The 12739-nt window shown below is 38.8% G+C and overlaps 1 protein-coding gene across 1 annotated transcript in view; it reads right to left on the reverse strand.

The window, feature by feature from the left end:
* The window catches only part of CEP97 (centrosomal protein 97), a 40995-nt gene extending 29092 nt beyond the window's left edge, over positions 1–11903 (reverse strand). Inside the window, exons 1-6 of the mRNA XM_042781642.1 lie at positions 11861–11903; positions 5400–5542; positions 4366–4524; positions 3337–3438; positions 1722–1835; positions 1004–1170 (exon numbers count right to left, since the gene is read on the reverse strand). Of these exons, the coding sequence (XP_042637576.1) occupies positions 1004–1170; positions 1722–1835; positions 3337–3438; positions 4366–4524; positions 5400–5542; positions 11861–11903 (728 nt within the window). The remainder of the gene's footprint in view (positions 1–1003; positions 1171–1721; positions 1836–3336; positions 3439–4365; positions 4525–5399; positions 5543–11860) is intronic.
* Positions 11904–12739: the final 836 nt, after the last annotated feature.

The raw sequence follows: 12739 nt of genomic DNA on the forward strand, positions 1-12739 counted from the left end.
ATGAGGACAATTACAAACCAAAAAGAGGGAAAAAAATCTGTGTCGTTACAGAACTTCTAGATGGTAGGGAAGTCAAGACAACTACAAGATAGAACAGACTGTTTTACACTTGGGAAGAAAACTATAAATCACAGGGTAACCTCAAAAAAAATTATAAACCTTCACATCAAAATAAAACAGAGGACCAGCATAAATATTCAGCAAATACCAAAACAATAGCAATGAAGGAAGTGACAACATGATTCATAAACAAAACGAGCTCAGCATAGTAAATTACATGGAACAAAGAAATTAACACAATGAAAAAGCACATGACAAAAATGATCACAACAAATTCATATTTGCTGTTAATTATGTATCTAGCAAGGGACTTATCTCTAAGATTGATGGAAAACTCCAACACCTCAACACCAAAGAAATTAACAATCCAATTGCCTTAGAAAGTTGGAATGGGAGATACCATTTGACTCAGCAATCCCATTAATAGGTATATATCCTAGAGAGGTGAGAGCCAGGATAGGAACAGATTACAAGCACGCTCATGTTCATCACAGCACTATTTACAATAGCAAAAAGATGGAAACAACATACATGCCCATCAGGGGAAGAGTGGATGAGCAAACTATGGTACATACACATACTGGAATGCTATGCAGCACTAAAGAATAATGTAGAGTTTGCAAAACACCGCATAATATGGATGAACTTGGAGGACATTATGCTGAGTGAAATAAGTCAATCACAGAAAGACAAACATAGTATTAGTATATTGTTGTGGAGGGTCAAGGAAAGGTTTATATATGGCAGGAAACTTTCTTCGTTGGTTGCCAGGGGTTGGAGGGGAGGGGAGGGAACACTGTAAAAAAAAAAAAAAAAAAATGCATTGACCCATGTCATTTTAGTTTTGTGTACTTCACTGCACATAAATTATATTTCAATAAAATGCATTTAAAAAAAAAAAAGATAAATGGGATGTATGGGATGTTAAAGAGGTCATATTCACCTTTCCTTCTGAGAAATCATGTATCCATCCAGGACTCTGAGGTTCAAGCACCAGCTGACAATGTATGGTCGATAATCAAACCCTGGAATGGAAGGCGTTGCCATCACACAAGGATTGTTCATAATCGACAACTGTTCCAATTCAGTTAAGGATGCCAAAAAAGAGATCTGGAACAAAGGATTATCTTTGTTGAACGAAATGGACTATTCATTGTCAAGCACAGGGCAACCACTGATTCTACATCTTTGGCAGCATTTGACAATGTAACAATTTCCCTCTTGTTCTGCAAAGTGACAAAAAGCAACACTCTTCTATTATCCACTGACCTCCAAAATTTCAACAATATGGCCATCTGTTCTTTCTGCACAAAGGCCCTTAGAAAGTATTAGCACTATTTCCTAGCAGAGAAAACCCTATTTTAAAAACATAATAGCAGGTACACAGGGTGTCATATTAGCTCCCTTATGCAGATGTCCCTCTACCACCAATCATGATCCAATGGAATAACTGCAACAATACAAATAAAATTAAGCTTCAATCACCTATTGATATCAAGAAAAAGTAGAAAGAAAAATTATGACCTTCTAGAGTAAAGTGATTGTTATTGATAGCAGTTTCTTTCAAGATATTCAGTCTACAAGTAAGCTCAAAACCTTCTCCTGTGTCCCTCCTAGACTTTTCAGTTTCCTTGATCCCATAGAATATCCTCAAATTTTACCTCATTTAAGTCTCGGATTTCATTTTCTGCCAAGGAAAGTATAGCAAGATTTCTGGGCAGATAAGCAGGTGCCATTCTGAGAGAGGTGATGATGTTTCCATGTAAAAGCAGGGTCTTGAAAGTAAAAACAGGATGAATTACAAATTAAAAGATTGCAAATAAATTGGTCTATTTTAACAGGACATAAATGGTGTATATGAGAGGAAAAGGATCCATTTTGTTATCCTTCTCATTGCACACAAATTAAAGATGGTTAATACTACAAGGGCCCTAGGTAGTCCAACTCCCTCTTTTCATGACAGCATCCTCAGCCCAAGAAAGCTTAAAAACTTTCCTAAGAGTACACATTTGCTATAGCAACTAGCATGTTGTAAGATTTAAGTTATCAGATGCTGAACAATTTCCAGCACGCTTGTTTACTTCCTTATTAAAAAAAAAATCAAAATACAGGGTGAAAAAAGTAAAAGAGAAGATTCATTACAACAATCATGCATGCAGCAAATTTTTCAAAAGAGAGAGGAAGATAATCCACAACGCATAATTTACAATTGTATTCTCTTGGTAGCTAAAACGTCATAGAAGGTGGAACATCTATTTCCAGATGAAACTGACTCAAATTAAGTCAGCAACTATCAAGAATAAATCCAAGATACTGATCCCCCAGTATTCTGATAACACAATCATGTCTCCACTGCAGAAAAGAAAGATTCAATTACCTTTCATGCTTTTGAATTCTCTAAACAACTATCAGTACAGAATCTGACTACATCAAATTGTTTATAATAATTGTTGCTAAAAATAATTTCTACTGATGACGGGGGGCAAACTGAGCTAAAATACTGCTTTCAAGGCTTAATGGGTCATTCTCATGTTAATAATATCCAATGAAGCAAAAATATGGAACAAGCCCTATATATGTTTATTGAAGCTATGATTCTAATCACTACTTATCAATTGCATGATACATTCCCCTCCATAAAAGTTCTATATGCTATATGTTTATTTTTCAATTAAAGTAAAATTAATTTTCAAACCATAATAACACTAAAAACAACTAAGTGTCAAAAAACACTCAAATTCAGAGATGATGACTCTCAACCTCCCCAACATAAATAAAAAAAAACCAGATGTACTGCCACTGAGTTGATTTTGACTCATAGCAACCTCCACTGGGTTTCCAAGGCTGTAAATCTGTATGGAAGTAGATTGCCCCATTTTCCTTCCACAGAGTGGATGGTGAGTTTGAACCATTCATCTTCTGGTTAGCAGCCAAATGGCTCAGCCACTACACCAGCAGAGTTCCTTCACCAACATACTATATACTATATAACATGAGCTACTAGCACTGGCTGCTTGACCATGAAGTACTTCTATCATGTTCAGAGGACATGACCAGAGAGAGGACAAAGACCAGTTTTACATAAAATAAAACAGTTATAGAAACTAACAACAAAGCATTTCAAACTTAATTTCTGGTAAGCCAATAGAATTTTTACCATAATAAACACAATCTGTTCTTCACATATGGCAAGGTGGTTTCAGGCCAATCAGATCACTTTTTCTTCATATATTAATATAAAATTTTGAAAATGACATGCTCAGAAAACATACTTACCTTCAGGGATACCAATTTAGATAGATCACCTATCTGGGGTATATTATTGTCTGATAAATCCAGGTGCTGGAGAGCTGTGCAGCTGTTGATTTGTTCCATGGCCTACAGCCAGAAAAGCATTAGATCATATTGTGTACACAAAAACAAAGTATAAAATTCTTCCATATTCCTTGCAGCTAAAAGAGTCTCCTGCCTCCTTTGTTCATTATTGGAAGCAGAGGAGCAGGGTTTAGCAAAACAAAGAAGAGGAAGTAATAACAGAATTTGGTAAATTGTCATGTCATGCAGGTTTATACCTTTATTATTGTTTAAGGAGCAGAAGGCTAATATGGAGGTCTATCACCTCAGATATTTATAGCTTGAAGAAACTTTAGTGATGACATATGGCAGTTTGTATAGTATAGAGTTTACAAGTTACAAGTGGAGCCAGACTGCCTGGATTTAAATAATGGGTCTACAACTTTCTAGCTGTGTAACCTTCTGTAGTTATTTAACTTCTCTGGGTGTGACGTACTTACCTCACGGGCTATCATCACAGTGAATGAGTTAATACAGTTAAGGTGTTAACAATATCTAGCACAAATTACTCAATAAGAGTCAGTTATTAATACAGTACCCTCACCTAGCATATCAAAAAATAAGACACAGAGATATTTACTAACTTATCCAAAATTATACAGCTACTAAGTGCATGGAAGTAGGACCAGAAAACAGATCTCCTGACTTTTAAAATAATGTGTTTTTCATTATACTATTACATATTCACTTTAAGTTAATTCAGGATGATATAGTCTCTCCTAACACTTTAGTCTATCATTTGATGTAGTTTTCTAAGTATAATGTAGATTCTTTGTTTGTATTGAAAAGAATATTATACTGCATTACATATTTCAAAATTAGATTATTTTTAAGTTAACAGAGATGATCCCTAGGGAGCGGGAGTACTCTTACTTTTTACTCCACTTATTTCTATCCTGATTGAGTTTATTTTTTAGAGTGAATACTTTTGTAATTAAAAATAAAAATCACCTTGAGATTATTTCCTGCCAAATTCAGCCATTCCAAATGTACTAGTTCCTTTAGTCCTTCCACATAGCCAATGCTATTATGTGGCAAATTTAATACCCGGAGTTGGGTCAGTTTGGCCACACCCATCATCCTCACCAGTCGATTATTTGCCACTGACAACTGTGGAAAAAAAACACCTCATTATTTTTAGGAATACTTACGTCTCTTACTATCACATTGGGGTTAAAAATTCTTTAAATGGCAAAAAAAAAAAAACCCAAACTCATTGCTGTCAAGTTGGTCCTGACTCATAACGACCCCTCCTTGGGTATCACCTTGGGTATCACTACAGAAGTAGATTACCCAACCTTCCTTCCGAAGAGTGGCTGGCAGGTTTGAACCACCAGCCTTCTGGTTAGCAGTCAAATACCTTAGGCACTATGCCACCAGAGCTCCTAAGCAAGCCCAAAATACACAAACCAAATTTGTACTTTTCATATATAGTACCAAATATTCTACGATGTAAATATTAGAGGTTTTGTTGTTGGTCCTAAGCAATGGACAATACAGATAAAGCTCTCAACCAGATAAAGCAATCAAGCCTCTCCCAACTACTAAAGAAAAAACATTTTTAACACAGCAGCAGCTCTCCAAGAACAAGGTCCTGTCTTACTCAGGACCTAGAACAGTGCCAGACACGAGAAAAAAAACATTGCCATCAAGTTAATTCTGACTCATGGCAACTATAACAGAGGTCCAATAAACTGAATCAATGAATAAATGAATGAATGAACTCTTTACCCTCATCATGAGGTAAAAGGTTATCTTAGCAACACATTATTTTGCCAACATAATATGTTTTCTTTTTTAACAATGCTTCTTCTTCTACTCTACTCTAAATGTAGCACATAGCTTTCCCTCTTCATGAAAAACTGTTATGTAAAAACATAAGACAACATTTGCTGCTTTCTAGGACTGTAGAACTATTTTTTGTTTGGTTATTTCATTTAATAATAAACTGGTCCTATGTAACTAGTTCCCCAAGTAATACTTACCTGTGATAATCGTCTGCATTTCTCAAGATTTTCCAGTTTAATAATTTGGTTTTTATCTAGTATCAAAGTATGAATATCAGCTTCACAGGGTAAATTGGAACCTATTTTCTGTAGTCCTTGCCCTGACCAATTGACCACTGATCCTAGACAAAGAAGAGGAAAATTGTTGGAAAACACAAATAAAACACATACACTAGCTGAGCATAAAGATGAAATTATTTTTTAAAAACTATACATTTAGTGTTAGAAAAACATTATTGTTACTGTGAGCCATTCAGTTGACTTTGACTCATATGAGTAGAAAACACTAGAACATAATAAATATTAAGATTTTGAAAATAAATCAATTTTGAGTTCTAAATGATCACAGACTGAAATGATCCACTTTTCCTCAGAAATGTAATAGTATACCTAGATTTGTGATTTTTCTGCTCAAGTGTCTATAATACTTTGGAATTTTTCACATTTAGATAAGAACTATTATATATTTTATGACTAAGTAATGGTAAATAAGCTTTTATGGAACTAAACTTTTTATATAGATCAACCTGTTTACAACCTAACTTTAAGCATATTATTAAGTACCCAAACCATTTTGAAAATCATAATTCAGTTATGCCAGGAAAAAGAGAGCCAAGACTAAGGCTGTTAACCAGAAGAAGCCTGTTGTTATTGCTGTTGTTAGGTGCCGCCAAGTCGTCTTCGACTCGTAGTGACCCTATGTACAGCAGAGCAAAACACTGCCCGGTTCTGTCCCAGCCCCGTGATCCTTGCTATACTTCATCCCATCATTGTAGCCACTGTGTCAATCCATCTCGTTGAGGGCCTTCCCCTTTTTCATTGACCCACCACTTTACCAAGCATGATATCCTTCCCCAGGGAAGATCCCCTTCTTACAATATGACCAAAGTAGGTGAGACAAAGTCCAGCCATTCTTACTTCCAAGGAGCATTCCAGCTGCACTTCTTCCAGCACAGATCAGCATTCTTCACCAACACCAAAAGCATCGACTCTTCTTCAGTCTTCCTTATTCATTGTCCAGCTCTCACACGCATGCAAGGTGATTGAAAATACCATGGCTGTGTCAGGGACACCTGTCTTCAAGGAGCTATCTTTGCTCTTCAGCACTTGAAAGAGGTCTTTTGCAGCAGATTTGCCCAATGGTATAAGTCGTCTGATATCTTGACTGCTGCTTGCATTGGTATTGGTTGTAGAATGAAGTAATATGAAGTCTTTGACAACTTCTCTCCATTTATTGTGATGCTGCTTATTGGCCCAGTTGTGAGGATTTTTTGTTTTCTTTATATTGAGGTATAATCTATACTGCAGACAGTAGTCTTTAATCTTCATCAGTAACTGCTTCAAGTCACCCTCACTTTCAGCAAGCAAAGCTGTGTCATCTGCATATCACAGGTTGTTAATGAGTCTTCCTCCAATCGTGATGCCATTTTCTTCTTCATATAGTCCAGTTTCTCAGATTATTTACACAGAGTACAGATTGACTAAGTATGGAGAAAGGACGCAACCCTGATGCACCCCCTTCTTGATTTTAAACCATGCAGTGTCCCCTTATTCTGTTTGAATGACAGCATCATGGTCTATGAACCTCATGAGTACACTTAAGTGTTCTGGAATTCCCATTCTTCTCAACGTTATCCACAATTTGTTATGATCCACATAATCAAATGCTTTTGCAGTCAATAAAACATAAGTAAACAACTTTCTGGTATTCTTTGCTCTCAGCCAAGATCCATCTGACATCAGCAATGATATCCTTCATTCCATATCCTCTTCAGAATCCAGCTTGCATTTCTGGAAGTTCTCTGGCAGTACATTGAAGCAACTGTTTTTGAATTATCTTCAGTAAGATTTCACTAACTAATGATATTGTTCAACAATCTCTACATTCTGTGGATCACCTTTCTTTGGAACAGGTACAAATATGGATCTCTTTCAGTCAGTTGGCCAGGCAGCTGTCTTCCAAATCTCTTAGCATAGCTGAGTAAGTGCCTCCAGCACAGTATCCGTTTGTTGAAACATCCAATAGGTATTCTATCACTTCCTGGAGCCCTGTTCTTTGCTAACTCCTTCAGTGTAGCTTCCATTTCTTCCTTCAATACCATTGGTACTTGGTCACATGCCACATGCCACCTCCTGAAATGGATGTTGTTGTTGTTGTTGTTGTTGTTGTTGTTGTTTGCTGTCAAGTCAGACCTGACTCATAGCGACCCCTCCTTGGGTTTCCGAGGCAGTATCACTATGGAAGTAGACTGCCCCCAACCTTCCTTCTGAGGAGTGGCTAGTGGGTTTGAACTGCCAGCCTTCTGGTTAGCAGCCAAGTGCCTTAGGCACTGTGCTACCAGAGCTCCTTGAAATGGATGAACACCGACCAATTCTTTTTGGTACCGTGACTCTGTGTATTCCTTCCATCTTCTTTTGATGTTTCCTGCGTCATTCGATATATTGTCCATGTTGTGTTGTTATGTACTGTCGCGTCAGACCCAACTCATAGTGACCCCTCCTTGGGTTTCCAAGGCAGTATCACTATGGAAGCAGATTGCCCAACCTTCCTTCCGAGGAGTGGCTGGTGGGTTTGAACCGCCAGCCTTCTGGTTAGCAGTCCAGTGCCTTCAGCACTACGCTACCAGAGCTCCCATACTGTCCATAGAATCTTTCAATATTGCAACTTGAGGCTTGAATTTCTTCTTCAGTTCTTTCTGCTTGAGAAACGCTTACTGTGTTCTTCCCTTTTGGTTTTCCAACTCCATGTCTTTGCACTTTTCATTATAATAATTGACTTTGTCCTCTCGAGCTACTCTTTGAAATCTTCTGTTCAGCTCTTTTGTCATGTCTTCCATTTCCTTTAGCTACTCTCCACTCAAGGGCAAGTTTCAGAGTCTCTTCTGACATCCATTTTGGTCTTTTTGACTTTCCTGTCTTTTTAATGACCTTTTTTCTTTTTCATGATGTTCTTGATGTCATTCCACACAATTCCTCTGGTTTTCGGTCACTGGTGTTCAATGCATCAAATCCAATCTTTACATGGTCTCTAAATTCAGGAGGGATATATTCAAGGTCATATTTTGGCTTTCGTGGACTTGATTTAATTGTCTTCAACTTCAACCTGCATATGAGCAATTGATGGTTTGTTCCCCAATCAGTTCCTGCCCTTGTTTTGGCTGAATATTGAGCTTTGCCATCACCTCTTGCCAGAGATGTAGTCAATCTGATTCCTGTGTACTCCATCTCACGAAGTCCATGTATACAGCTGCAGTTTGTGTTGTTGAAAAACGGTATTTGCAATGAGTAAGTCATTGGTCTTGCAAAATTCTATAATGCGATATCCAGCATTATTTCTATCACCAAGGCCAAATTTTCCAACTACTTCTTTGTTTCCAACTTTTACATTCCAATCACCAGTGATAATCAACACATCTTGATTGCATGATCAGTCAATTTCAGACTGCAGAAGTTGGTAAAAATCTTCAATTTCTTCATCTTTGGCTTTGGTGGTTGATGCATAAATTTGAATAACAGTAGTATTAACTGGCCTTCCTTGTAGGCATATGGATATTATCCTGTCACTGACAGCATTCTACTTCAGGACAGATCTCGAAACATTCCTTGTGATGATGAATGCCATGCCACTCCTCTTCATTGGCATAGTAGATCATATGGTTGTTTGATTCAAAATGGCCAAAACCAGTCCATTTCAGCTCACTAATGCCTAGTGTATCAATCTCTATGCAGTCCATTTCATTTCTGACAACTTCCAATTTTCCTAGATTGACCTTCATACATTCCGTGTTCCAATTATTAATGGATGTTTGCAGCTGTTTCTTCTCATTTTGAGTCATGCCACATCAGCAAATAGAGGTCCTGAAAGGTCTACCTTATCATATCATTAAGATTTGCTCTATTCTGAGGAGGCAGCTCTTTCCTAGTCATATTTTGAGTGTCTTCCAACCTAAGGGGCTCATCTTCTGGCACTGTATCAGACAATGCTTCAGGACTATTCATAAAGTTGTCCAGTAAAATATCAGACAGTGTTTCACTGCTATTCATAAGGTCTTTACTGGCCAATTCTTTGAGAAGTGGATGGCCTTTTCCTTCTGAGTCTGTCTGAGTCTGGAAGCTCCACTGAAACCCATCCCCATGGGTAACCCTGCTGGCATTTGAAACACCAGTGGCACAGCCTCCAGCTCACAGCAACACATCAGCCACCACAGTTCAACAAACGGACAGACAAGTTTGTCTCCCTTAGTTGTTCCAAACTGCTCCATTTACTTCCTCGCCTTCCCCCTACCTGTTCTGGGCTGTCCACTGGCTCCCACTTCCTGCCTGGCCTCCCCCCTTACATGTTCCAGCTCTCAGCTAGCTCCCACTTCCTGCCTGGGGCTCTCCCCTTACCTGTTCCAGCCATTGGCCCAGAAGAAGCCTTTCACTAAGCAAAAGCCCCACCAGCCTTCTTTATACTCCATAAATGCCTTTGCACATGCTGAGTATTGCTTTCCTTTCACAGTTGGAGAACAATATAGATTATCATCCAAACCAGAAGAATTTTCATAGTGAAAGGTGATGCCAAAAATCACAACTCATACTATATTGAAATATTTATTGACTCTTAAGTTGGTTTTATTGTATCTGTGGGCCTGTTCCAAAACTATTTTAAAATATAAAAACAATACATCTTTGTACATTACAGAAAAAAATATTTGATTTCATATCATTTACACACTAAAATTACCAGGATATATTAGCTAAATATCTATAATATAGATGTTAGGGGTTTTGTTGTTGTTCATGTACTTTAATTACTCAAATACTTTAACCAGTTTTCTGAGCCATTTTGTCTCTAAAAATGCGTCACTGATATTTTTTCTGAGGAATGTATTTTTTTTTCAATATGGCTTTGCTATTATCATAAAATTGTCTGCATGCTTCTTCTAAGTTGCATTTAATCTGAAATTTTTGACATCAGAAAAAGAGTATAGCTCAGTTAATTCACCTCTAAAATGGGGACAACAGACACATTTCATCATGTATTAAATGAGAAGCCATATGAACAGCACTTAGCCCTGTTCTTGGCATACAGCACTTAATAAAGCACTATAACATAATAGAACAAATGTTCCAATCCTGGCTCTACTAGTTACCCACTGTGATATGTTGGGCAAGTTATTTCCTTTGGGTTCACTGGCCTATTCCGTAAAATGAGGATGATATGGCTTTACAGTGTTGTTCTACACAGATAATGAAATAATGTAAGAAAAGCACTTGGAACATCCTCTGGCTCTTAAAAAGTACTCTATAAACGTTAACTGCTATTATTGTCTGTAAATTGCCTGGGTGGACCGAGAAGGTGGAGCTTAACAGAAGTAGATATCAGCAGGAGGAGGAGCCACAGAGACTGCCAGTTTCAAACTTATACTCAGATTAGGACTGCGGTAAATAATTACAGTGGATTGCTCCCAGGAAGCTTCAACGTTTTTCCGCGTCTAAAGGCGTTTAGCACTTGGAGGTCACGGGCTCCTAAGAACCTGATGAAAAGTCATGTACTGTCTCAGGAAAATGCACAGCTTTTGTACACAATTCCAAGAGGTTTGACAACCTCTTAGAGACACTAGATCGTCTCTTCTCTCCCCCTCCCTGCTCCTCATCCCATCCTCCCAACCCCCACCCCGCTTAGAATCTACAGATCCCAGATAACGAGGCCTTGGTTTAAATCGTGGAGATGGGTCCCGACCCCTGGCCCTGGCCCTGACCCTAACCCAAACGGTTGCTGCGGAGCCTAGGAGTCGTAACCAAAACAAAGGAGCTCGGCTCACTCCAGGTGCCTCAAAGAGGTATCATCTCCTGGCCACAGAAGCACTCAAACCCCACGCTCCGCTGAATGACGACCAAATCCGATCCCAGAACCCCGTATGTGCAACAAGAGGTGGAAAATTGTGGGCTATGGATCACTCCCCAAATTTTATCACGGCTGCCGGCCAGTTTCAAGGAGGGGTTCAACGACAGTGTAGGGAAAGGTGTTTGTAGCAGGATTTCCTGGATGTTGTAGAAACTGAGGGGAAAGAGGATGCGAAAGAGAAAGAAGGAGAACATGCACATTTCATCTGAACCCCCTAAACATAAATCAAATGTCCAGAAAAAGACACGGTAGTCTGAAACCCACCGACCGGCCAGCCCGAGGAGCGCGGGAGCCAGGGCACCGAGTCGCGCGAAGGCCCTTGGGGCCTGTAGTCCTTCGCTTGCCCCTAGCCTGGAGGCCAAAGAACTGGACAACGCCTGGTAACTACAACTCCCACAGAGCAGCGCGCCTCGCGACGCCCACAGCCCTGCATCAAAAGAACTGGTCCAGAACTGTACCCCCTAAGCCCAGGGTTCTCCTTTCCACCGGGTAACTATTTAATCCTGCTCCGTGGAGTAAAGCTTGAGGCCCAAAGGTTGAGACTCCTTACCTTCTCCCGGAGGCAAAGCTGCCTCAACGCGCGCCACCGCCATACTTCCCACTTGCTAATAATATACCAAGCAACCGTCCTCCGGCCGCTCTGTGGAGCTTGTAGTCAGGAGGAGGGAGCCAGAAACTACAATTCCCAGGATGCACAGCACCCAGGCGACCTAATTGGCTGCTTCAACATAATGAGGTAAAAACCAGGATTGGAAACTAACCTGTCAGGAGCCTGGCAACACTGGCCGTCTCCTTCATTTGACAGATGAGCAAAGTGCACAGTTAAATAATCATTTCATACCCATTTTCTTGTGTTTGCGAAATTTAACACTTTTACCGTTGGGATGCTTATAAAGATGCTGCTTAATGCAGACTGAATTTAAGAGTTAATAGCTAGAAGTCTTATGGGGACTGTCCCTACTGTAGTAATGACCTGAGCTATCATTTTGTGATAGTTAAATGATACATTTTATAAAAATTTGGTTAAGTAACAGGATTTAAAGCATATAGAGATAGAAACTTTTTTACAGTACAGTATTTTTGAATGGTTGTCCTGAAATATGTAACAGAACTTTTGATCTGGAGGTCCATTTAATAAGTAAGTATGAACCCAAACTTTTCCAGGAGGTATACAAAAGAAGTTTAAAATGTATATAGTCTCTAAAATCAAAAATTACACCACCTAGTTGGAGGGGAGTAGGCACACACTTTTAATAGAATTGTTGCATGCTAAATGGTATGATTGAAGTAGAAGCTCAATAAGATCTCAGAGAATGGCAACTATAATCTTCAGGAAAGATTTTATGGAGGAAATGAAATTTAGCTAAGGTTTAAAAGTTTAGTAGACTCTAAACAAAAGTTCATAAGTAGTTGAAAAGACATGAGCATA

Source organism: Orycteropus afer, unplaced genomic scaffold, assembly GCF_000298275.1.
Source record: "Orycteropus afer afer isolate SDZICR_OR568_19922 unplaced genomic scaffold, OryAfe1.0 scaffold00143, whole genome shotgun sequence".
NCBI lineage: Eukaryota > Metazoa > Chordata > Mammalia > Tubulidentata > Orycteropodidae > Orycteropus > Orycteropus afer.